General features: G+C 45.9%; 1 protein-coding gene across 3 annotated transcripts; it reads left to right on the top strand.

Annotated features, from left to right (window-relative positions):
- Nucleotides 1–20: 20 nt before the first annotated feature.
- DAZAP1 (DAZ associated protein 1) lies at nucleotides 21–26,012 on the top strand. 3 transcript variants are annotated; one of them, XM_054050548.1, is made up of 12 exons: nucleotides 21–198; nucleotides 5,522–5,562; nucleotides 5,979–6,145; nucleotides 6,442–6,507; nucleotides 7,119–7,226; nucleotides 8,794–8,842; nucleotides 13,299–13,381; nucleotides 16,635–16,788; nucleotides 18,257–18,286; nucleotides 18,711–18,851; nucleotides 19,714–19,896; nucleotides 23,098–26,003. In XM_054050548.1, exons 1-12 carry the CDS (start codon nucleotides 167–169, stop codon nucleotides 23,268–23,270), a joined length of 1,227 nt encoding a protein of 408 aa, XP_053906523.1. In that variant the 5' UTR covers nucleotides 21–166; the 3' UTR covers nucleotides 23,271–26,003. The 3 variants fall into 3 exon arrangements, with proteins under 3 accessions (XP_053906523.1, XP_053906522.1, XP_053906526.1); XM_054050547.1 differs by having other exon boundaries at nucleotides 7,116–7,226; nucleotides 23,098–26,000; XM_054050551.1 differs by lacking the exons at nucleotides 21–198; nucleotides 5,522–5,562; nucleotides 5,979–6,145; nucleotides 6,442–6,507; nucleotides 13,299–13,381 and having other exon boundaries at nucleotides 7,115–7,226; nucleotides 23,098–26,012.

Here is a 26,012-nt window from a genome sequence, read left to right as displayed (position 1 = left end):
GTCGGGAGCGCGGGGGGGTGGGGGGTTTAAACCGGGGCCGGGATTTAGGGGAAGAGAACGGCGAGGAACGCCCAGCCTGCCCGGTAGCTCCGTGCTTCCGCCGCTGGTGCCGCCGCCGGAGGGACGAACCGGGCGCGGCCCCGGATCCCGCCGAGGAGCCGCCGCCATGAACAGCGTGGGAGGCGCCGACGAGATCGGGTGAGGGACGCGGGGATTCGGGGAGGGTCTGGGCTCGCCGTTCTGGGGCGGAGGCCTCGCTGGACCTCGCGGTTCGCGGCCGGGCCCGCCCGCCATGCTGGGCCCCTGCGGGCCCCCCCGTCACGTGACCGGCGCGGCCGCAGGTGCGCGCGCCCCCACCGCTCCTCAACAGTCACGTGACCGGCGCGCGCGGCCAAGGTCACCGCGGCCCCGGCCCCGCGGAGCGACCGGGACGGGACGGGGGGGGACGACGACGAACGGGCCTTGATCTCCGTTAGCGACGGGGTTTCGGCAGGGCTGGGCCTGGCCCGCCTTCACGGAGTACCGGGACGGGACGGAAGGAATCCCCTTACCCCCTTAGTAACGGGGGGTAGACCCACCCTGGTGGGTCATCAGCGTTGTAACCAGCCCTGCTTCACGGGGAGACCGGACCGGGACAGGACGAATCCCTCTTCTCTGTTAGTAACGGGGTGTAAACCTCACTCCCTCGGGGATTCATTGGGGCTGGACCGGGTCCCGCCGAGGGAACCAGAACAAAGCTGGAGGAGCCCCTTTCTCTGTTAATAAACGGGTGAAACCCATGCCCCGTCTACTCATCTGGGCTGTGCTCAGCCCCGCTTCACTGTGACGGGATGGAGGAGACCCACTTATCCGTTATTAATGGGGTGTAACACCACCGGGGACTCAATAGCTGTGCCCCTGCTGGAGAGTCCCAGCCTGTGCCTGCAGTGTCTGTACGGCTCTGCGCTCACACCAGCCAAGCGCTAATTTCTCAGGGTGCTCGGGCTCTGCCTGGACTGCGACCGGGTGGAGGGGCTCTCCCTTCTCTGTTAACCGTGTGTAAACTGCCCCGGGGACACATCATGGCTCCCAGTGGGCTGGTGGGACAATGCAGCAGCTGTCAGCCTTCCCCCGCTGCTCTCCCTTTGTGCATGCACACAAGCCAGATCTCGGGCAGGAAAACCCTGGTTTCACCTCAAAGGTGTCCCAGGGATTTTGTGGCTTCTTCAGCCCAATGCAAGTCCGGCTGTGGATTTAGCATCAGTCTGCCTCAGTGCTCTGGTTTTCAGCTGAAAGAGAGGAGATTGAGATGAGATCTTAAGAGAAATGTTTCCCTGTGAGGGTGGGAAGGCCTTGACTCAGGCTGCCCAGAGCGGTCTGTGGAAGGGAATTGTTCAAGACCAGCTTGGATGGGGCTTTGTGCAGCCGGATCCAGTGGGAGATGTCCGTGCCCAAGGCAGGGGGTGGAACTGGATGGGCTTTGAGGTTCCTTCCAGCCCAAACCATTCTACGATTCAGCTTCTGGAGTATAGACTCAGGGTATTAGGACTGAAAATGGCAGAAATAAAATAATTTAAAAAAAAAAGAGAGCAGCTGCTTAGCCTTCACCACAAACTGTGGCACAGAATCCACACCTCTGAACTGATCACCTTTTCTGATTCTGAGATGATGGTGGACGTGAAGCAGTCTGCTGTCCTCATGCACACTCCAATGTGTAGTGAAATGCTTATTTACTCTGCATCTTAAAATATGAGAGTCAGGAGAGTTCTTTTGAATATAACACGTAGCTATGAACAGCATGCATTGCAGGGGGGATGTTTAGATTGCTCTGAAAAGAATTGTACTTGGTCCTGGGCCTCAATCACTCTCAAGTGATTGAGGCTCCAAGAGAGCTGAGGAGCAGGGTGCTCCATGCTGCCAGTCTAGACCGATAGGAGAGCACGGGCTGCAAGTTACATGGTGGGACATGGCCAGCTCCCATCCTGAGCAGTCCTCATTCTCACAGACCTGGTTCCCAGCTGCAGGCTGCTTCAGGTTTGATCCTTTTGAGTTATAATCAGATTTGGAAGGATTGGATTTGAATCAGAGATGTTAATATTCTTTTATTTCCTCCTCTGAAGTGCTCCGATGGAAAGGAAGCGTAGAATAAGCGGCAGTCTGCCAGCTGCTCTCACTGCGTGAGGAAGTTTGGGTTCCAAAGCTGCGTGATGTGCAAGTTGCAACAGGAAGTTATGAATGAACTGCTTGTTCTAGACAGACATATTAAGTTAAAAAATAGTCCTTGTGAAGGCAGTTGGCCCAGCAGTCACGTTGATATGACTTGGTAGGGTCTACTGATTGTTGTTTGTTGTAATTAGTACTTGGGACTACTTTGGATGGAAGAAAAATGGGGATCTCGGGACCCTTCAGTCCTACGGGATGTAGCTTAGTGGGACTGTGCTGAGAGAAGTGATGAGTGTTGATCACGTTAGCAGGTTATTTATGTATGAAAAAGAGTTGGTGCTTTTATTGGGTTTTGGCACTTTTAAAACACCTGTGTATGCTTTCCTGCTAATTCTGGGATTAGTGGTTTCAGTGATGGATATGTTTATGGTAGAGAATTAAAAATAGGCAAGTAAAATGTTGTTGGGAAATAGTTAAAGCAGAACACATGGATACAGGAAACTTGGTTAAAACTTATTATGTTTGCTAAGCCATTATTGCGCTTCCTGCTCCCAGAGGGAGCACCACAAGGAGCACTGCCACTCTCTCTGTTGCGGTCATTCCCTCCCTGGTGCGCAGTGTGTGCTGCTGTCCCATTCATGGCAGAAAGATCTGTCCAAAGGCATGAGCAAGTTTCTTCTGCTGTGCATCTGTGGCAGAAAGACCTGCCCAAGGGGGTGAGTGAGCGTCCCATGTCCTCCTTGGGCTGGGGAGTTGCTTTACATTCTGTTGGGGATGGATTGCAGCATCCTTCCAGCACTGCAGTCTGTGATGTGTGGCACTGTGGGGGGGTGTGTTTTCCGGGGCGGTATGAATGGATGTGAGGGCAGTGATGTCAGCAGGCTCAGCTGAGTCGTCATTTCATAACTGCAGCCCATAAACTGTTGGAACAGAAGGACTTACAGGAGACAGGGAGGCAGCCTGCGTCAGGCCGTGCCAGCGGGCTGGTGGTGCCAGCCGACCGTAGGGAAATGGACACACACCCAGCGCTGTTTCCTGCAACTGCCTTCTTCTGGCAGCTGTCTGTGTGAGGCTGGGTCCAGATTCTTCTGTTACGTTCGGGTTAGTTATCCTGGCATTGCCTTGGTGTGTTGAAACGGAGGAGGCGAAGGATGGGGTATTACTGACTGCTGGCATTTCGGAGAAGCCGTGTATTTACATACAGCTGCTGTTGCTGACCTCAGGCAACCCTGTTTTTTTGTTTGTTTAAATGCATGTTGGGTGACTAGAAATAATAATAGAATTGGAAGGTTTCAGTGGCCACTAACGGTGGGGAAGCTTCCTTCCCTGAGGCAACTGGCTGTTCTGGTAGAGCACAGCTGGGGTCTGTAGATTGATCCCGTGTAGATTGATCCCGTGTAGATTGATCCCGTGTAGATTGATCCCATAGACCAAGCTATTGAATTTAGTTAAAGGCCCCAGCCCCAAAGTACAGTTGGTTGAGAAAATGCAGCTGACTTGCAGTCATGGACAATTAAAACCTCAATCTGAAAATCGCATAGCTGAGGTTGAGTAGAAAACAAAGCAGAATATAATTCCTCTCTCTGAGACTGATGAGAGAAGTACACACCCCCCAAAGATAACCTGTCCCAGCACTTGTCCGTGCAGGCCCATAAAACTATTGGCAGAGGAGCGCTTGAGCTGGTGCTTTGTACTGAAAGGGCCGAGAGTGTTGAGGTGGCTTTGAAGCAACCCTCAGTTAGGGAGTGAATTGCTTTGGGTGGCAGTTCTGTCACGCCCTGCAGCCGATGAAGACTTGCAAAGCAGGCAGGCTGGCATCTCTCTGCTCCTCCATATGCGCTTGCCCCAGTGCTTGGGCATGCACTGACACGAAGCAGTATGGATTTGGGTACGGATCATTTCAGAAGATGAGTTAATTCAGCTTTCTCTCAAGTTTTAAGTGTGGACTTCAGTTTGAATTATAGTCACGACTTTCTCGTCTGTTTGGAGGTGTCTCTGAAATACACTGGCAAATGGTTTCACAACTGATTGCTGAATTGGTGCTGCTCTGTTATTTAGGACTTGCCTCACAGGTTTGCCTGCTGTCTTAGGCTTGAACTTGGTTTTTCTACTTTTGCTTTCATTTCCCTAGAAGGCAGTAGTAGACAAAAGTGATTCTGCCTGGTCTGTCTAGGTGAGTGAGGGAGGAACACAGAAGAGGTGGATGAAGGCTTTTGTTTGTTTTCTTCAGCTGCTGGAACAGGGCTTTGAGAACACAAGGAAAGGGAGCCTGAGGGCTGGCTTCAGCTTTTTTTAGTCTGAGGGTGGAAAAGCTTCAAGTGCTTTTTTACACAGCTAGAGAACAAGCACGGAGATATCAAGTGGTGCCTGAATACAACCCCAGCGTTCTTTGTTTGGGGCTTATGTGGCTTATTAAAGAGTGTTAAATAACTTCAGCTGCTGGCGTTGTCTTCTGTATGGTGATCCCTCTAAATGTAGGAGAGGGTAACATCCAGTGTGCAACTTGTCGGGTCTGGTGATGGTTTTGCTGCAGTGCCTGTTCAGAAGGGCTGCAGTGACTGTGTTAGTAACGTGTTTTTGTGGAATGATGTTTTAACCTGTTTGGGTTGTTGGTTATCCTTCTGGAGACAGTAATGCAGTGTAGGAGAGCTTGGCTGTTCTCTGAACTTGTTTTTGGAGGCCTTATGCAAGGCTGTGCACAACTCTTGAGCGTTGGCCTGGGATTAAAGCAGTTAAAGGAGTGGGCTTGGGTCCTGAAATTAGAGGTGTTTGGTTTTCTGTCAGTGTGCTTTATCTCAGAAGTTTTGGGGTTTGTTTTCACCTTTAAACTGGAGCTGTATGGGCCTTGCGACTGTTCCCTACTGGTGCTCAGAAAGGTTGTGTAAGTAACTTAGAGCCCATGCTGCAGGCCTTGCTTTGTATGTATTTTTCTGAACAGTGAAGTATTCTGTGCTGGAACTCCTTTCTGCCCCAAAAGAGCAGGTAAATGTTCTTTATGTGATGTTCTACGTTGTTTTTTTTTTCCTTCTGGCTATTGTAGTGACTTCTCAAAGCAACACTGTCTTCTCAAATATCTGGAAAGAAGTTTGGAGGAACTTCTCTGTTTTTGTTTTCTGTTTGCGCAAAAGAATAAAGTGTATTCCTGTAATACACTTACAATCTCTGTGCTTGTGGCACAGAAACCAGATGCTTCAGTTTTATGTGTATTTCCCTGAAACAGAAAGTGGCAGTCAGAGTGAACAGTGAATTGTGGTGCAGAGCAGGTGTATTTTGAGGCCTCAGTACTACCAGACCTCTTCAAAATAGCTGGCTTCGGCCTTAAATAAGGTCAAGCATCTGCCATGTATCATCTTAACACTGTTGTGTGCTTCAATTGCAGAAAACTCTTTGTGGGTGGCTTGGACTGGAGCACAACACAAGGTAAGCGATGTGTTCTGCAGCTGTTGGGCCAGCAATGCGATGCGCAGAGGCGCAGCTCTTAACAGCACTGTGGCAGGAAGGTTGGGGTGAGACCACACTGCACTCTTCTGTCCATGAATGCAGGTTGGTGTATGATAAACCTTTCGGGGCTATGTTTTCTATCAGTGTTTGTTATAGAAATTTTTGTCAACTCAGATGATGACCTTTTCTTGTCATTGCTTTACTGCGATACTTCTTTTATGCAAGTGGCAATAAAGCAGTATGCGCTGTTTGTTTAGAAGAGGTAAAATGTAATCATTCTCAAAAGATGAGTTTGAACTTGTTTAGCTGTTTGCTTATCTTTTGTTTCATAACTGCGAACACCACTTGGTAAAGTTAATATCTAGTTCTGTTTAATATGTGCTTTTCTTTAACAGAGACTCTTCGTAGCTACTTCTCCCAGTATGGAGAAGTCGTAGACTGTGTAATAATGAAAGACAAAACAACGAACCAGTCTCGAGGATTTGGATTTGTCAAATTTAAAGATCCCAACTGTGTGGGAACAGTACTGGCCAGTAGACCTCATACGTTAGATGGCCGAAATGTAAGTTCCTTTGCGGGGGGGAAGGTGTTGGGGGTGTGTGTCTGCTTCAGAACATTCAGCTCCTCAAAGTTTTGTGTTAAACTCCGGCTGCTTATTTGCAGACTGGTTTGTGTAGAAGTTACCTGGGTGTTTGTTTTAATTATTTACTGTAAGACAGCTTTCACTTGATGCTTTGTGTGGGATTGTAAATCAGTGTGTTGGTAGCTTTGATCTGAAGAGCTAGCAGCTGCTGTAAAAGAAACTTGTAGAGCAATCCTCTGCATGCTGAGATCTGACCAAACTGGAACTTCTTCCAGATTGATCCAAAGCCATGCACACCTAGGGGGATGCAGCCCGAAAGGACACGACCGAAGGAAGGATGGGTAAGAAAAGATCCTTGGTGTATCCTACCTGTTTTCCAAGTTTTGCCTTATCTCATAGCAGTATAATCACCTGGATTATATCCATGTTGTAAAATCAGGAGTCAGTGCACAGGCCTTGAGCATATGGTTTATTTCTGAATAATGTCTTCTACTTTGGTTTCTGTGATCAGAGTCCAAGCGCAGCACCGTGTCGGTAACCACTCCGTGTTGGCCTCTGGGTCATTTTGTGGGGGAGATGTTTTCTTAAGGTCTTAGCAGTGCTTTTAGTTGAGTTCTTCAGATGGTGAAATGTATCTGCAAGTGCACTCACAGGACTCGTGCTCTTTTCCGGCCTGCTTCATACCCTGCAGGTTAATGATTTCATTATAAAAAGAGTAAATGGCCTCAGAACACAGTCCCTGGTCTCTGATTTTTGAAGAACAGAGACTGGGTTATCACTGCGAACAATGAACGTGCAGTTGCTTCACTGTAATGAGTAGGAGACTTTGAGCCTGGCGATGTCTCCCCCTCAACCCGCAAGAGACCCTTCTTCATCTCTTAAGTATAAAATGACAGAAATAGCCAACTTTATTGTCCTCCTGACTGCATTTTTTTCCTCCTTGATTTAGCAGAAAGGATCCAGGAGCGATAACAATAAATCAAATAAAATTTTTGTTGGTGGGATTCCTCATAACTGTGGCGAGACAGAGCTCAGGGAATACTTCAAGAAATTTGGAGTGGTGAGTCATTCCGCATGATGGCAGTTATCGGGTAGCTGCGAGATGTTTCCCTCCCCACTGGCTTTTCTCTGATTCCCTTAAGCTGTCACATTTTGGGTTAATTCAGACAAACTGCTGTAGGGATATTGGCATAGTTTGTGATAAAAGTTCATAATCTGGGAATATGTCCTGCTGTTTGTCAAAATCTATTGCTCTGATGTGGAACTTTGCTGCTTCTGTCCCCTCTTGTTTAAGTCTACCTGATGCATCATTCTGTTCCCTTCTTGCCAAAACTCCCAAGTTGAATTGATGTAAGGATAATCGTTTCTTTTCTCAATTGATAACTTGCAGCTTGGTGATTAAAACATTTTTTTTTAATTTGGTGGGGGGAACAGGGAGTGCTTCGGTGACCTGACACCTCAGATCCTCCTCTTTGTGTGCGCAGATCAGTTAAATTGGGCAGTCTCCTGCCGGTATTTTAGTAGCAGTAATTGCTTTTAAACCATCATCTGGAATCAACAGAGTTCCATTATCCCTAGAACCTCTGTTCTAAGGACAAACTACTGTTCATGTTGTGCACTTGATTTTCACTCAGTTTATAATCTCAGACTGAAACGACTATCTTCTGACTTTTTTTTTTCCCTATTTAGTTTTAATTTCCTGTTTATCCCAACTCTTATTGCCCCTTTAAGATGGTAACTGCTGACCTTGAACTACTAAGCTCATCTGTGGACTAGTTGGAGAAAGTTAGACTGCCTGTGTGCAGTGCCATAACCTGAAAGGGAATTTGCATCTGTTTTTAAGCTGATTTAGGGGATTCTACCAAAAGGTACCCTGATTGACTTGAAGGTGAAGGTGTGACTCCATGAGGTCACATATGTTTAGTGACCGCTTTGAAAGGCGGTTCCTTTTTGGCTGTTGTTCTGTTGCCTGTGAGATGAGTGTTGCACCTCTTTTCCTGTTGAAATTGTAGCTCACAGTGATGTTTATTTTGAAAAAAAACCCCAAACTTGAAGCCCTCCAACAGCTCCCATTTTCCATTTTGTTGCGGGTTCTATTTTTTTTTAAAGTCACACTGGTACCAATCATCTGTGGCTTAGGGGGGTTGTAATGCAATTTAAAGAATCAATTTAAACTGGTACTGTGTGCCACGCTGATATTCAAGTAAGTAATTCAGAGAAGCCGTGCAAATTCCTAAATGTGTTAAAGCTGATTTTCATGTTGAGAGGAAGAATGTTTAAAAATGGGAAAAGTAATCTTTTTAAGAAGCTGCATTGAGGAGTGGTGCTCTGAAAACCAAGAACTTTGGGGTTTTTATAAGGTATGCACAGTGTAACGACTGTAATGCTAGATTAAAATCTGAAGTGTGCTGAGACCTGACAATGCCGGGATGCAGCAGCTTTTCAGAACAGATGAATCCAGGCTCTTCTTAAACTCCCAGGAAGAGCAGCACTCACAGTCAGTCCTGGGGCAGCCTGGTGTCGATGACTGCTTCGACGCTGGATTGGGCCGTGTGGACAGCCCGCGGTGACTGTTGGTAATGCTCCCCTGGCAGCACAGCTAGTAGAATTTCCCTTCTCTCTTCCAGGTCACTGAAGTTGTAATGATCTATGACGCAGAGAAACAGAGGCCCCGAGGTAAAGGCTGATCTAGTTTGTCCTTGAAATTTCTTCATACTCTCCTATAGTCAGATGGCAAACTATTTCACACCATCAGAGAAGGTAGATGTGTTTTTTTTCTCTGTTGCCTCAGGAAAAAGAATACTTCACTGGGCAAAGATCACTTCAAGCCTAGGCTCTTCATCTGCAGCATTAGCTGGTATCTGTGCACTGAAAGTTAGATATTTCATGTTCATTTGTGGGTTTTTTGCTAGTTTTTCAGTTGAAGGAAATTTCTTGAGCCACTCCTGTGGCATAAGGTACTACTGGGGGTGAGAAGCAGAATTTCCTCCTGTTGCACATGAAAGGGTGTGGTGATGTCTGTAATTGTGTGTGGGTTATGCCAGTTCAGAGTACGTCTGAACATGAATTTAGAACGGAATCCATTCATTTTATGCTTTTTACTTTGCTTAAATGGCTTCACTTAAAGTGAAACACTTCTTAAATGACACAATAATTCAGAAATATGTAGATTTTGATTGGGATGCAGAATCCTGTATGCTATACTGCTTTTTTAAAGGGGGAGGGGGGGAAAACCAAACTGGAAGTTTCACTAGACTGTTCAATCAAGTTGGTAACCTTTGGTCAAAATACAAAGCAAGTTCTATGTCATCCACCTTCCATTGCATCCATCATCTGTTGGATAATGAAGAGGCAATATTTTAAATACCTGAAGCTTAGTTGCACTGCCCACCTTGTAGCATGTTCTACATGCTAGCGAATAGTTTGCCATCTGAACTTTCATTTCTCTTCTGGCTCATTATTAAGAATATATTCTTCACTTCATATTTATTAAGCTGTTAAGTCTTAGTTTTATTTTTAATTTAGACATACATCCTTAGTGACATATTTAAGTGTTTCATAGTAAAGTATGGTAATGTTAAGTAAGTTCTTTTTTTTTTTTCTCCTTTTCTCTCTGTGAATTGTTTGACTGTGATTAACGATATCTCTTTAGATTTCTTCTCTCTAGGTGATAATTTATCACAGAGGTACAGGCCAGTTCCACAGTCAGAGGAGGGACGGGCTTTGTCTTATTGGAGTGTAAACGAAGTTTCAATATATTTGTTTTTTTGTTTCTTGCTTTAGCTATCTTAATCTTCTTTCAACAGATACCTTTTATTTAAGCAGAACATGAATTCATCTGTTTAAATGCTCTAGAGCGACTGATTTTAAATAGAGGAAGCAATGGAGAAAAAGATATGGGCATCTGAGCATAATTTGTGGCTGAAGTTTTGATGTATTTTATTAGTTACTCAATCATCTACATCTTTGTAACTTTTAATCCCAGCCTTGCAGCCTTTTGGTCAAAAGGTACTAAAACATGGTACTTTGGGTTAATTCTGGTCTCAGTTAATGGCTTTTCTGCTTAAGTGGCTTTGGGCCCACTTGCTGGGCGGTCGCTTAAAGCAGCAGTGGCAGATAAGGCAGGTTTGAAATCTGTCTGTCTTTATCCAGTGTTCAGAGGCACTGCAGAACTTGTTCTCCTTTAGTTCATCCCACTTCTCAAACAGTGTCCTTGTGTCCTGTCGCTCTGGCTTTAGCGTGGTTACTAACTTTCATCCCCAGAAATGGCCTCATGAGTCCCAGGGTGTGGTAGGAAACTCCTCAGAGTCCGTGCTTGGTGCCCCTGCTCAGATCCCTCAGAACACGTTGTCTCCTGCCTTCGCTCCCTGATTTATGTACTGTCGTGTAGAGTGCTGCTCAGCCTATGCGCTTGTCTTTTTAACATGATACCTAAATCACTATATCCTTCAAAAATTTAGAAGGGCAATTCCCTGCCACCTTCTGCTCATGTCATTCAGAATGTTGCCTTTTTCCCTTAAGTCCACCATCCTTGCATTCTGAACAGATCCCCCACTGCATGTCACTGTGTTAGTTTGCTGGTAGAGGAGGGAAAGATCATCCCCGTTACTAATTCCTGCAGTGTTCCTCCACCTCCAGCTTCTTTCCAGAGCACTGGGAGCCAGGTTCTCGCGTAGTGTCAGAGCTGAAGTGATGCCTCAGCATACAGCTGGGTGTCTTTGCGTACCCAAGTCGCCTTTGCTTTCTCACAGCCTCTACTACTTCTGTCCACTCTCCTGCGAGCAGTGCTTTCATCAGAGTTCTCTTCAGAGCCCCCAGTACCAGCGCTGCCAGCTTAAAAGAAACAGCGGCTTCCTTGCAGTCTCTGCTTCTCGTACTTTCTATTCTTGGCTAAACCAACAACTGTGAAGTAATTTACAGGTTCTTGCTGTGTCTGTTCTCCTCTTCCACTTGGCTGCAAACCAGCTTCACTGCTTTGTGCGTTAGCCCGCTCGGATTCCTGCTCGATGTAATTAGTTTCTCTTGTCTTCAATAAAGTCCCGTCCTTCAGAATATAAAGCTGCTGGCTGATAGACTTCCCTGCGTTCACGTGGTTGGGATTTTGTTGTGTATTCTGATTTTTCCACTGTTCCTTATCTCATGGTCTTTGACCCTTTTAAGTTCCTTTTCACCCCTTTACTGGCTTCCTCAATCACCACTTACTCTTCTTTCTTCTCCCCATCCAAACCCCATCCCCATTCCACAGTATTCCCTTCCTTCAGTCTTCTCAGAATCAAGTTAAGCGAATGGCCTTCCTTTGTGGAGAGTGCCCATTGCTGTTCTTTCCTATGCCTTTTTAGATAAAGGCTGCAATATTAAGTATGCCATACAAATACATTCCTTTTGGCTCCAACACTTAGATTTCTAGTTAACCTCAGACAAATATATTGTGATGAAATGCTGCTCTCAATTTTTGAGGCTGCTTTCATCACAGGTCAACAAAACTTCGTTTATACTGCCACTCTCTTGTGTGTGGGAAATGCTTAGTTTTTTCCTTTTTATTTTAAGTTGATTTTAGTGATGTCTTTTGCTCTTGTTGCTGACAGCAGAATTTGACCTGCTGGAATCTATTTTGGCCTGTATCTTTGTGTATTTTGTTATATATAAACTTTCTCTACAATAGGCCTCTTTGGGCTTACCCAACCCAGTTGGATAAGCTTAGAGAGACACTAACTGTTATAGATACTGTATTTCTGTTAACGCTTTAGAGCAATATATGGCTGCTGTCAGCACTAGCTGCAAAGCAAAATGCAAACCAAGGGGGAAATCTTGGGTTTCAGAAAAGCAGAAATGCATCCATGTTCCATACGCTTTTGATGCGGCACCTCGTTTTTTCTTTCTAATTTTTATTGCTCTGCCCTTAGCTAATCTAAAGAATGGCACAACTTCATGTACTGCATGTGTTCCTACCTTTCCCGGGGTTTGGTTGTTACACCAGCAATGAGTGGTTGATGGCATGAACTAGCCTCCGCAGTCTGTGAGATTAACCACTATTTTGCCACTCTCTCGGCAGTATCAGCAGCTACAACCTAAGGGCAGTGGTTCTCAAAGTGTGAAAATCCAGGACTAAATTGCATTTGAGGGGGCTTTGCCTTACTTCCAGCATTTTCAGTGGGCATCAGACCTCCCATTCCACCCCGGAACCTCTTAAAGATTCGGCTGAGCTGCCGTCAGCAAGGGCTGCAATCAGAGAAAAGGGAGCGAGCTGCCCATGGGAGTCTGGAGCAGTTAGTGATGTCTGGACCAAAACAAGGGACTGCAAAGTATCACATGGCTTTTTCAAGAGCGAAGAGCAGGAAATGCAAGAAATAAAATCAATTAACAGAGGTGCCAGCAAGTATAAACAGTGCTCCTTCAGCCAGCTGGGCTGCTGTGTTGGGGAGGAGCCAGTCGATCACACACTTTGTCCAATTGGGCTGGAACTGGATGGGCTTTAAGGTCCCTTCCAACCCAAACCATTCTGTGATTCTATGAACTTGAGAACCACTGGTCTAGGCTGGTAGTTTCTGAAGCTTCTCATTCATCCATGGAGTGGTAAAATTTGTCATGCTTTAACAGCTACATTTCAAAGACAACTTTCTTATTTTCTGTGGAAAATATTCCCTAATTGGAAGAGCGGGATAAGGGCTGGGAGGAAGTTGCTTTGCGGCTTTGGGGAAGAAGGGCCTAACATTTTTTTTGTGGGAAGCTACTCTGAATCAAAGACGGGAGCAGCAGAGTTGCTTGACTTTAATCTGGTGTCCCATGAGTGCTTTGTTTTCAATCACGTGGCACAGTTCTGCTGATGACTATTCCAGCCCTTTTTTTTTCCATTTCCTAGTAGGTGGGTTTTGAATAAAATCAAATTAAAAGATGTTTAACTTGCTCAGTTTGTAAGTTGCATGTGTGAAACCAAGATGAGGCATTACTTGCCTAATTACCCGAAGTAGCCATTGCAATTTTCTCAGATTGACTCTTTTTTTGCAAATTTTAACACAAGTCTTGGTTATCTGAAACCCCTGCTTGAACCCTTGGTCCGCCCCTAATACTGTTCATCATCCTGTTTTGTGTCACAACACCCTGCTACCTTGATTCACTCTTCGTCGTTGGCTAGGTTTTGGATTTATTACTTTCGAGGACGAACAATCAGTGGACCAGGCTGTCAACATGCATTTTCACGACATCATGGGCAAAAAAGTGTGTAGTTGTAGTTTTATTTTACCTTAAGAAAGAACCAAGTCTTGGGCAACTGCCAATTTCACTGGTGAATAAAGCTTAACCAATTCAGTTAGGTGCAAGAGCGGGCACATCCAAATTCGAGGCTTTATCCATGGAGGTGGGGAAAGTCTTCGGAGTTTGAAGGAGCTGAGGAAGGCAGTGAGCTTGTGGCTTAGCCTGGTGAAGAGACACAGATTGTGAAAGCCTGAGGACTTAGGCTGCTTCATTTTGGGTAAGGCCTTGTGTTGACAGACCTGGGGGCTGTGCTGGCTGAGTATCGCTGATGTTACGCTGCTGGTGCTGCTGCTGTTTTGAGGTGCAAGAACAGGAGGTAGTTGCTTCCAGCTGTTTAAACATCTGAATCCCAATGAAATATGAGTTGTTCAAGGCTTGGTTTAAGATACCACTCCTTCAGATGTGTATGCGATACTCCAATTTTGAGGTGGTGTGAGACAATCTGCTTTATATAATCATAAACTGAAAAAGACCAAGGAAAAAACATCATGAAGGATTGGTTTTTTAAAAAATTGGGTCACTTACTGTGAAACTTTGATACAAACCCACATACTCTATGTAGTATTTAACCACGATGCAGTTAAGTGACCTCTGGTTGTTTCATCTTCATACTGTGTTGTCAGCAAATGGGTGTTTGATAGGGAGGAATTTTTGATGTTTGCTTTAATGTTACTCAGCAAGGAATGTGCTTGTACCTGTGGGAAAAGTAAATTGTTGTAGGGCACCCAAGTTTTATACAGAGAAAATAACAACTTAAAGAAAAATGAACCACAGGAAAGTCTCGTACATCTAAAGTCCTTGCAGCGTTACGGTATATCCATAGTTTTTAAAGTGAGCGTTAAAACTGCTGACCTCAGAGTGTAAGGATTTCAGGGAAACATAAGAAAGCTGCCCCTTTCCTATAATTATTGCATTGTGTAATTTTGCATTGTGTTTTAAAGTCTTATGTGCTGATATTTCATTTGTTCAGGTAACAGGGGTTATGTCCTTACATATCAGTGGAATTTTAGTTAATTATGCACTTGTAATGCTTTTTATTCCCATTACCTTGTTTTGGGGTTGAGGGAGGCCTGATTTTGTAGCAGTGGAAATGAAGCACATAAGGAAATGTGCTTGTGTAGTCAAGAGCATTTGCGTATGCACTTGGTTCCTGGTGCATTTCCCGTGTGAGCAGCGAGTGTACACCGGTGTGTGTACGAATGATCCCTATACCAGGAATGTCCCCTCATTGCCTTAAACTGACCCAAACCATTTAAATAGGAGGTCACGTCACAAAGGGTGTGAGGTATAAAATAGGAACAAAGGAGCATATGTGGGTAATGGTCTGGGAGAGTGCGGAGAACCCTGGGTGAGCCTTCCCCTGCCGCCTGTCGCTGCCGGCTTTCAGAACACAGAAGTGCTCATTCAGACTTCTCCATGCTTTCCCAAACAATCTGAGTGCCAGAATGAAATAATCTTATTATTGCCCCCTTTTTTGTCCCCCCTTTCGATTACATAAAGAGCAGAAATATGCAGTATTTTCAACTGCGAGGGATGGAGATGCCTCATTGCTTGGTGTAAACTGGGTTTCAGGCAGGTGTGGAATGTTAACCTTGGTGCTAGGAATATTGCAGAGGGTTTTTTCAACCCTCAGTTTGGCAGTTCACCACTTGCAGTCGTGCACTGAAAATTTAATGGGGTTCTTCCACACAGATTAATGAACTCCAGCTCCTCCACTCTCCTCATCGACTGATAACGCCTGCTTTAAAATTGGTATCTCCTTCCTTTTGGTAATTAAAAAGGTATTGCTGAAATGAATCCATATGTTGTTGAAAGGGGGGAGAAATTAAAATTGCAAGAAGGCCTCTGCTTTTGTAAGCAATAACTGAATTCCCTCCAGGCAAATGTGTTAAGACTCATTAATTTGAGTCCTTTGAACAATTCCCTTGGTCCCTCTCTGGCAGGGCCTTGAGCTGACAGCGCTTTGGTTACTGTCATGTCTGATGTCCTCAGGGCATCGGTGGGGGGGCTGGGGGCTTTGTCCTTGCCTTGTGCCTGTTTCCTGTTTGTTCTTCGACATGAATGGGTTTTAAGACATGGCAGGAAGAATTCTGAATACTTTATTTTCCATACTACTCAGGCCCATTGATGATTGAGATTTATTTTCTTTGTACTCTGGCACCCATTAAAATTAATCATAAAATAAAAAAAAAGGCTTTAATTCAGCATGCATGAGTGCTGAGAGTGTTTCATTAAATCAGAAACTGGATTTTTCTTTTTTTTGAGAGAGAGGTTTATATTGAATGTGCAGCTTATTTTAAGTAGGTCAAATGCATTTATTCCATCGCTTGTAACACTAGGACATTTTATCTTTGAATAAAATAAGTTAAGCACTGTGGCTTATTAATTTTATAAACAGGAGGGCTTTTGTCACTGACTTAACACAGTATGAAGATTTGCTTCTTATTGACTCAACTGTCCATTTTTATTACTTGCATGTTTGTTTACTTTTTTTGTTAGATGTAATGTAAGATTCTCTTATCACATCCATTCCCTCTGACATTGTTTGAGTTAATTGAGATTCTTTAAGCGTTAGCCTGGGGAAGGTAAGTCTTTATCTTCCATTAGACATTTAAATAAAATATTAAGTTTAAAAAAACCAAACAAACGAAAAAAAGCAAACGACCAAACAAGTGTGTGTTTCTCAGGTATGAGCAGAGCTGAAATTGTAGTTAGACGGGGTGGGTTTAAACCGTAACTCAAATGAACCCCAAACGTGTTGAATTGTTAAAGCATTAGTACCCTTTTTCAGAGCGGACTCTTCACTCAAAAGTGGGGTTTTTACTGACAATGTCATCTTTAACTCCCATGTTAAGTGTTAACGTAGTGTATAAATAATGTAAAGATTGTGTTTTTTTAAGTGCAGAGCCGTTGTAAGAGGGTACTGCTGTTTTAAGATTAATGCCAATGAACACCGCACTGTGATGAACTAGAAGTGATTTGTAGGTTGTGCTTTACGTGAAATACCTCAACAGTAGGACTTGTAACATCTTACCAACACATATATTGTACCTGAGAAACATTTTAAATTACTGGCCTTAAGTTTAATAATTAAGTATTTAGACGTAAGTCATAAGATGCTAAGTGTAGTCTTAAGTGTAATTAAGGGTGTGTGTGAAGGGAAGGGGGGTGGATTAACCCACAGCATCTCTCCTAAACGGCCCCTCTGTTTGTTTAGGTGGAGGTGAAGCGCGCAGAACCTCGTGATAGCAAAAGCCAAACTCCAGGGCCACCCGGTGCCAGTCAGTGGGGAAGCAGGATCATGCCAAGTGCTGCCAACGGCTGGGCAGGTCAGCCGCCTCCGACCTGGCAACAAGGATATGGCCCTCAAGGTACTGCCCCAGTCCTCTCAGAGTCACTGTCGCAAGGGAATCTCACCAGTAATTCAGTTTGACTGGCACATGATGGTGTTTCCAGGTCTATCAGTGCTCTGGCTATGGTGGATTATGGATAGCATGACTAAAATTCCACCTGCCAGTCCTTCCCACGCCTACTGAGGTTGTTCTTTCACTTCTCCCAAAAACCTGTGTTTCTTAAGGCAGAAGTGAGTGGGTTGTGTGCCAAGACACGTTTGGTGCAGGCAGTGCTTTGCCTGTCCTGTTTGGTTCTGCCTCTCCCCACTCATAACCGGCATGGGCTTCAGTGATGCAGAGGAGGCTTTGGAAAAGCTTAATGGCTCAAGTCATGACTCCAGCTGTGGCATTGTGGTGCTGCGTGAGGCCCCAATGAAAAATTGTGTAGAAATACGGGTTTTCAGGGATGAGGCAGTTTCAAAAGAAGTTATGAGTGAGATTTGAAGAGGATAAGAGAAAAACAGATGGTCCTGTCTTTGGATTTTATTGCTTAACGTAGCCTGGAAAAATAACAAGTAGCTCTGGGGCTGGCGGTGGTGCAGGGGAGCACTTACTGCATATAATGTTCTTGATTTAGCTCGAACCCTTCAGGGCTGAAAGGAGCAGCCGTGTGTTTTGGGTTTGACGGCTGTAACCCCCGCAAGATTCTGAAGGCAATATAAATATGCTGAGTTCATCCAAAGACAGTTTTGATAAGTTAGGGAGAAATAGGGTGGTATAATTGAGTTGCCTTTGACAGAACAGAACTTGCTCGCTCTGATAGATGAGAAATTTTCACCTGGGGGGCTAAAGGGAGCGTCGCGGCTTCATCTATTGCTGCGACGGATGATCCCTCAGTGGAGGGATCGCTTGTTTCCCCATGGTGCTTATTAACTTGAAAGCCGCAGCTGAGGCTTTACTGTTCGGCACAGATGTGCTAATCTGCTGCTGCGCAAATTGAGAAATGAGATTATTTTCAATGTGGTTATTTGCAGAGAAAATGATATCTGATCTACTGGAAGGATGAACGCAAAACATAAATGCGTTTATCTTTCAATCTTAATGCTGCAACGAATGCAGAAGATGATGGTTTTATGGTTCAAAACCTTCAAAAATAAGTAGGATGAACCCCGTAGGATATTAAAAATGCTTTGGGTGTGGAGTCTGCTGTGATTCTCAGTGGTTTTGTTCTTTATACTCCTGAAGTTTCCTGCACTTGGTGTGCTCACAGTTCTGATTTGAATTTGGGGACTGGATGTATTGTGTGTTATTAGCTGAATGATTCAGTGTTCAGAATTGTGTGTTCAGAAATAGCCCGAGACACTTTCTCGGCCCATAAAACAGATCTGTAAAGGATGCTGGGAGGATACCTAGTCTATTCCAGAGCTCAGAGCCACTTTAGGCTATTCCTGTTTCACAGTACACAGCCCCAGTGCCCGTATAAGTCGCTCTCTTTGTTCTGTTTTAGGGATGTGGGTGCCAGCTGGACAGGCGATTGGTGAGTATGTTGTATGGGACCACTTCTAAAGAAAAATCCTACTGAGTGAGGGTGTGGTTTCAGAATTCACAGTGATTTGTGGATTTATGTAGTGTTTAAGCTACATTTCAAAGCTTGGTTGAATTTGTCCTGAAAGAACAAAGGAGAAGGTAGTGTATTTTTACCAGACCAGTAATAGAAGCTGATGTGCACCCTGCTGTTGCCACCCACACTAATTTTCGATCACTGAATTACATTCTAAACTGCAATTATTTACAGTAGGGATACTCAGAGGACAAATATTTCCTAAAGTAAAAATTCATAGAAGCCTGAGACTGCATCTGAAATCTGTCGTACAGCTGTACCACATCTAGAGGATGCTGACTTAAGCAGCACCTTTTCCTTATTCATCCACTTCAGTTCTTGTTTTCTATTTAATGTCCAGGTGGATATGGACCACCTCCTCCAGGAAGAGGAGCTCCACCACCACCACCACCATTTACCTCATACATAGTCTCTACGCCACCTGGAGGATTCCCACCTCCGCAAGGATTTCCGCAGGGCTATGGTACCCCTCCACCATTTAGTAAGTGACCTTCAGGAGTCTGGGTACACTCCATCACCTAATTCTCTTTTCAGCTTTTGTTCGTCTTTCTCTGGACTTGGTTCTTTTTCCCTCCTACGTTTCACCTATCCTTAGGTGTTTTGCCTGGATTGTATATCCCGAGCTGAAATTAACTGTATTTTGTCAAAGTTAAAAAGTTTTTTGGGGGGTGCAGTACTCATGTTCTTTAGTTTAAATCTGTGTTGCTAAATAAATATAGATCTACTATATAACCATATTATGACATCTGAGAGGAAAGTTAGGGATTACTGCATGGTGACCTGGGCCAGACACAGGCTAGGATTTTCAGAGAAGCTTAAGGAATTAAGGTCACAACTGGCATTGGAAATGTAAATAGGATTTGAGCACCTGCCCCCTCAGGCCACCCTTGGAAAAGCCTGGTCAGAAACTGTGTTAGAAAAGAAGGTGGAGAACACCACCTTCCAGAGTTATCCAGAGTTGGTTGTTCTACTATGAGGAATCCATTTGTTTGGGATGTATTTTTTTCCTTCCTAAGACCTTGAGGGGCATGTCTCCCTCCTCGTGTCTCTTCTGTGTGCATGTGAGTACACAGTTTGGTCTTGATCAGCTTGATCGCTTCCTCTGTGCCAGTGGCTGATGTGGCCACACTCTTCCTCTGGGGTGAAATGTTGTGTGGAGGAAGGTTTGTTGTTGGGATCTTCTGGCTACAGGGGTTGCCGGAGCGTGGGAGTGAATTTCTTGACTGTTAATGGACTTACAAGTATCTTAAAAGAACACGTATCATACTGTAAAGCCAAGCAAGAAGTCAGAGTGGTGTTTGCCCATGTCTTTTCACACATCTTGTGCTCTCCTTGTGTTTCAGGCTTTGGTTACGGTGCTCCACCGCCTCCGCCTGACCAGTTTGCCCCGCCTGGCGTTCCCCCTCCACCCGCCACTCCAGGGGCAGCACCACTAGCTTTCCCACCGCCACCACCGCCGTCTCAGGCAACTCAGGACATGAGCAAACCCCCCACTGCTCAGCCAGAATTCCCTTACAGTCAGTTTGGTAAGTAACTGCATGTAAAATAAACTCTGTTTCATTTTCTCCCCTCCCTGCTTGCTTTTATAGTTGGGTAGAAAGTCAGTGCTCAGAAAGAGTTCGCTAACACTGAAGGCACTTCTCTCTGGGATGGGAATGCCAGGCACCAGCTCTCAAGTGATCTTTAAATCGTGCAGTATTCTGGTCAGAGGGTATTTTCTTGATCCTCTCTCAAACACTGCTGTGTGCTAGGAAGTCTCCAGAGACTTGTGTGCTGGGACGATCTAAATCGCTGACTTACACTCCTGGAATGTGTCATTAAAACCTATTTGTCCAATACCTTCATGGAGCTTGTATTCACCTTTTTATGTAACTGGCTTGGATCAGACTGGAGAATAGACTTGAAGAGAGAAAGGAGTGTCAAGAGGCAAAGGGTACAGGGACAGGAACCCAAGCTGCTGCCTTCTCTTCCCTTCCCCCAGTTTCTTTCCTGTTGATCTCAAGCTGTAGTTGTGTCAGAAGCCTGTAGTGCTGTGTAGTTAACTATTTCACACAGCTGGTAGAAGACAGGAACGTCATGAGTCTTAAGCCAGGCAGAGAGTACTACATAAATATAATTGCTAGACAAGGACTTGTGCTCCTGAGTCAGATCTCTGCTTCTCCCTGTGTGAGCTGGGAGGGAATTCTGGCCTTGCTCCTCTGCTGAGCCCCATCTTTGAGCAGCTTTGCCCAAAGAGCTGTTTGTGGCAACCCGCCTTGTTTTGAGGAGCTTGCAACTGGTCATTTTTTTACTTCTGTAGTGAACTTTTTGATGTACTAGGCCCGTGGATGAAGGCTGTTCACCACTTGAACAAGTGCTCCAAGCGTGTTAGCGCCTGCCTGCGACATGTAAAGCGCCTGCAGAAACCACTCTGAAGTGAACACTGCCTGAAGCAGGCTCTGAAGGAAGATGACCCCTTTGGATGTGTTTATAAAGCAAGCATATGCTCTCTTATTGAGCAATGTCCAATGTTTTTCAGTTTGTTTGTTATAAACATGTCTGCTTTCAGAGCAGCTTTGTCCTGTGGCTCAGGAGGAGGTTTTTCTGGTCTTGCCAGAACTCATCTCTTCACAGACTCTTCCTGAGGGGGGCGGACCCTGCTATAAAGTACAAATCCGTGCACAATCATTTCTATTCAGCAGTGTGGCTCAAGTGTTTCGATTTGCAAGTAAGAGCAATGTAGTTCTTGATGTTTGTTAGCTGCCTGAAGTGAAAACTTGCAGCTGTAGTGTGCACGGCAGTGCTGTTCACTTCCCAAGCTGCTGCGTTGGCAGGGCTTTATCCTGGGAATCAAACCCAGCTCAGGTTCCTGAGCAAGGCAGTAGAACAGTAGTGGTCAGCACCACTCCGTGAAGAGTGGAGCCGCCGAAACAGTGGGCGAGCTGAGTGCTGGCAGCAAGGTGCTACCACAAACCAAGAGCTGCAGTGAGAGAGAAGCAAGCAGGGGGAGACGGTGCATACTGAAATGTCTGGCTATTCAGGTTTGTGCTGCAGGTTTCCTTTGTGATAAACAAGGCGAGAGCTGTGGTTTCCACCACTTCAGGCTGTAACTGCAGGATACAAGGCAAATAACTCCATTTTTATTCCACTCTGAGCCTCACACTTTGGCAAACAATTAAATTGTATTTTTGGTTGCCTACTTATCTCTGTCTGAAAAAAATGGCTGGATTAGCATTTTGAGCTAATAGAGGCCTGTGATAGATGCGCATTAATGCTCATTAGTGGTAGCAAGTCCTGAGAGACAGGCAGAGCTCGAAATTGCAGTGCTGAAGACATGCTAAGAGACTTTGTTTTGGATTAAGAGAGTTAAACCTGCTTTAGGCCTACATAGAGAGAAGCAAAACTGCAGAAACGCACTTAGTAATTAGGATTCTTAATGCCATCTTTCGTAGCAGAGGCTTGTATCGATGCCACTATTATGATCAAGAGTCATATTTAATTACAGAACCTTTTCTCAGTGCTCTGGATTTCCATCTAGTTCTTTCATCCTGGCAGCAAGAATTCCAGCAAGTCTTTATTCTTCACCCTTTCTCCCTGTCCTCAAATCCTGCTTACTCTAAACTGGTTTGGAACCTGGTCTCTGGCTTGGGTTAGGTTGGCAGCCCTGTGGAGCAGGCACAGGACCGTGTGTGTGGCAGGAGAGGGAAATGTTTTGTTCCTCAGTCAGAGGAAGAACAAGATAAATGTTAACTTTCAGCATTTGTTGGCGTAACCTATACTTAACATGGGACCCATTCAGGCTTAAAACAGTCAGAGCTCAGATGCAATTGGTGGTGTTAGGGATGTGGGAGAAGGGCTTTAGAGTTGTGCCGTACCTGCTGCCACTCTTTAGCTGGGTTGGAAGTGTTCCCCCCCCACCATCGGCAGTAGCCGTGGCGTATCTGGTGGTGAAACAGAGCTTTGATTTTTCAATTTGGAATAAATACATTCCAGCCTGTCTGTGCTGGGAGTTTTGGGAAGGGTGTTAGATCTTCCCAAAGGCAGCCTTGGACCATGGATTCCCTTATAGAGTCTAAAGTAGTCATGGCCTTCTGGATTCTGCTTTGCCCCCTCGTGTTTCAGTTCACGTGTTTTGACTTGAGCATCCCTTGAAATAGAGGCAGATTGTGAATTCAGACATAAATCCAGGTGGCAGTGCTCGGTTTTTAAAAGGGAATTTAAGGCTGTCTTCTCCAGTGTGTCTCCAGCAAAGGAACTTTTTGGGTGTCCAGGGTTGATGAAGGCAGAGCCGAATAGCTCTGCACAGTCAGTCCCAGCACTTCCACAGGAAACACTTCTCTGCTGTGTCTCCAGCTCTGCTGCCCTGACAGTTCTCACTTTTAACCAATAAAAACCTGCCCCAAACCAAAATAAAAATATTCAGAGTTAGCTGACAGCCAACCTGCGAGCTACTCCAGACTTCTGAACAGCCAGAATGGCACGGTTTGCCCACAGTCTGGATAGGATTCCCTCCACAGCGAAACCTGCCCTTTCTGCGTGCCTGCTCAGTTCTGCTTCTGACCTCTGTCTTCTGTCTTCTGTAGGAGAAGGTAAAGAATGGCAAGAACCGAAAGCAGCAGCTTCTCCGAGCGTGTTAGACCCAGGCTTCTGAGCCTGGGAGGGAGCAGCATCAGGTTTTGACTTTGCACCTCTTGTGCATGTAGGCAATGCTGGAAGCTGACCCTGCTGCCTTTTCCCTTTCTCCCCAGGGTATGGACAAGACTTGAGCGGTTTTGGACAAGGTTTCTCCGACCCCAGCCAGCAGCCCCCTCCCTACGGAGGCCCCTCGGTGCAGCCATCCAGCGGACCACCTGCAGGAGGAAGCGGTTTTGGCCGAGGACAGAACCATAATGTGCAAGGATTTCACCCCTACCGGCGCTAGCGCGGGCTGGCAATCAGGGAATTCTGTCCAGCCCGGGTTACCCAGGAATCCCAGACTTCTGAACTTGTGACAATCACATACTTGATGGAAGAAAAACCTAACAACATTTTTTTGGGGGAGGGTGGGGGGATGATGGCTTCTGGAGGCAGAGCTGTGGGTGTTTGGACTGCAGTTTTTAAACATTTTCCTTTCTCTAACCCCATCAGCACAAATAAAGAAAATGTCACTGGTTCAAACTACAGGGTTTTAAAAATGTCTTCAGCTTTAATTCACAACTTCAGGTTTCTTTTTTTTGTTGAAATTATTTTTCCTGAGCCTTTTGTTTTACCGTATATTGTAAACTTTTATGTTTAAAAGAAAAAAAATATATACATTTACAGATTGTGAAATTTTTAAGAGAAATTTTCTACTATGTATGCTGGCTTATTTTTTAATTTAAAAAACAGGGTTTCCGTTAGCACTGTTGGAAGTGAGGGCGAGCTGCAACCCCTTCACTCTGACCTTAGCGGTGGGGCGGATGGCTCAGGAACTCTGGGAGTTAAATCTACTGAGTGTATTTTGCTTGTGTTACCTGAACGGTGCAGGACCGGGAACAGGGCAGGGTGCAGACTTGCTGACGCACAGAGTCACTTAACGAAGCGCAGTGCTTGGATCTGGGCTTCATGTGCTTTCCGATCCTCTGTGGATTTCCTTGGGGTTAACGGAGGCCTTGTTAAGATGTAGATTTCCCTCAGGCAAAAAGGTTTAGGTGCAATTTGCACTAACCAGTGATTACCCCTGGTTTGAATAAAGAGAAGTACATTTGGACTAGAAACACAAGCCTGTCTCCATTTTTTAATTTTGCTTTTGACAAGTTTCTTGTGAATTTTGTGTTCTTATGAGAAGTCAATTGGCAGCCCTCAAAATCTACCGTCAGCATACAGGCTTGCGCTGTGCCCTAGTGGGCTCCGAGGCCCCCGGCAGTGGAATCCAAGCGGTGGCTCTGCTGCACGCCCAACTCCTGCCTCTGTGAGGAGCCAGCTGTGCTGGTCGGTGTCCTGGGGTGGCTGCAGAGCAAATTGCATTTGAGGGGGGAAAAGGACTCTTCACCGTGTCTCCTAAACCCATCAGCAGGCTCAGGGCTGCACATTGGGAGGTTCCCTCGGTGTCCCCATTGAGAGAGCTGCAGGCAGCTTTGGGGTGTTCGCATGTCAGTCAGTAGCAGGGATGTTGGATGCCCTTCATCTGACTTGGGGGTGTGCAAGCGCATTCTTCCCAGCAAGGCTGAATGCATAGAACTGTCTCACAGATTGGTGCACCCCTGGGGGTGTTTCCCTGGTCTCACTTGCCCCGCGTCTGGAATTCCTGGGTGACCTTCCTAGGAATGTGACTCAATGGTGCTGACCTGGAGCCACATCCCTGATTCCTGTGATCCCATCACTGGGGATCCCTCTTCCACGGTATCCTCTGTAACTGCTGCGAGCAGCAGCAACCAGGTAAAACCTGGATTTACAAGTAGGTCAGTGTCCAGAACTCCTTGACCTGGCTCTTCTGGAACACTGCTTCCATGCCGGTCTCTTAAATGCAGGGTTGATCCCATGGGAAATGAAATCTAACACAATGGATAAGCACTGTGGAGTGGGATGGGTCATTGGGCCTAACGCCACACCGCTGCACGTTGTCTGCCCCTTATCCATGAGCCTGAGGCTGCCAAGTCAAAGCCAAACCTTCCCAAGGAGCCTTCTCCCAGGGCTTGTGGCTGCTGGGTGCAGGTCTGGGCTCACTAATCCTCTCTGCTCTCATTAATTGCTGTTAATGGGGCTTCACTACTGCAAGCTGGAAAGACCTCTCACAGGAGCAAATATGGTGTTGTGCAGCACAGCTTGAAATTTGGGATGCATTGCACTGTATCCATGGCACTGGAGGTCACTGGAATGGCTCTTGGAAGGGCTTTGATCCATTCGGAGGCTTCAGAGTTTGGATGGATGGTGCCAGTTCCACTCCCTGGGAATCCCCTTAGCTCTGCTCCTCGCTCATTCGCATCCACGAGCACGAAGCATGCACTGCTTCCCTGCTGGAACAGAAGCTGCTCCTGCTTTCCCTTTATGCAGGTGCATCCGTGCAACCACTTGGATCTTCTCACTGAGGACTGGGTTTTGATTTCTTGACATGTGAAACACCCGGGCACAATGCAGACCAGAGGCACCTCGATGATGTGCAGGATGGGAGGAGACCCAACACCAGCACAGCTCCGCTGCCATTCCAGCTCCTCTTGGATACAAGAATTTGGAAGCAGATACCTCCTGTGCAGAACAAGCTCTTCAGGTTGGCGCAGGCCTTTGCATTCGCTCAGGATTCATCCCTGCCCAGGGACAAACGGCCTTGGCTGCTGCCGAGAACTGAGCTGCTGCTTGTTTGCTCAGCACTGGCCTCCCCACCCTCACAGCAAAATATTTCTTCCTAAGATCTCATCTCAACCTCCCCTCTTCCAGCTGGAAACCGTTCTCTTTCATCCTCTCCCTGCCCTCCCTCATCAGGAGCCTCTCCCCAGCTTTCCTGGAGCCCCTTTCAGTGCTGGAAGCTGCTCTAAAGTCTCCTGGGAGCCTTCTCTTCTCCAGGCTGAACAACTCCACCTCTCTCATCCTGTCCTTGTATGGGAGGCGCTCCAGCCCTCGGATCATCTCTGGCCTCCTCTGGACTCGCTCCCACAGCTCCATGCCCTCCCTGTGCTGAGGACTCCAGAGCTGGACGCAGGACTCCAGG

The sequence above is a fragment of the Cuculus canorus genome, chromosome 27 (assembly GCF_017976375.1).
Source record: "Cuculus canorus isolate bCucCan1 chromosome 27, bCucCan1.pri, whole genome shotgun sequence".
Taxonomy (NCBI): Eukaryota; Metazoa; Chordata; class Aves; order Cuculiformes; family Cuculidae; genus Cuculus; species Cuculus canorus.
The sequence above is the reverse complement of the archived record's forward strand: the minus strand, read 5'-3'. Positions and strand labels throughout refer to the sequence as shown.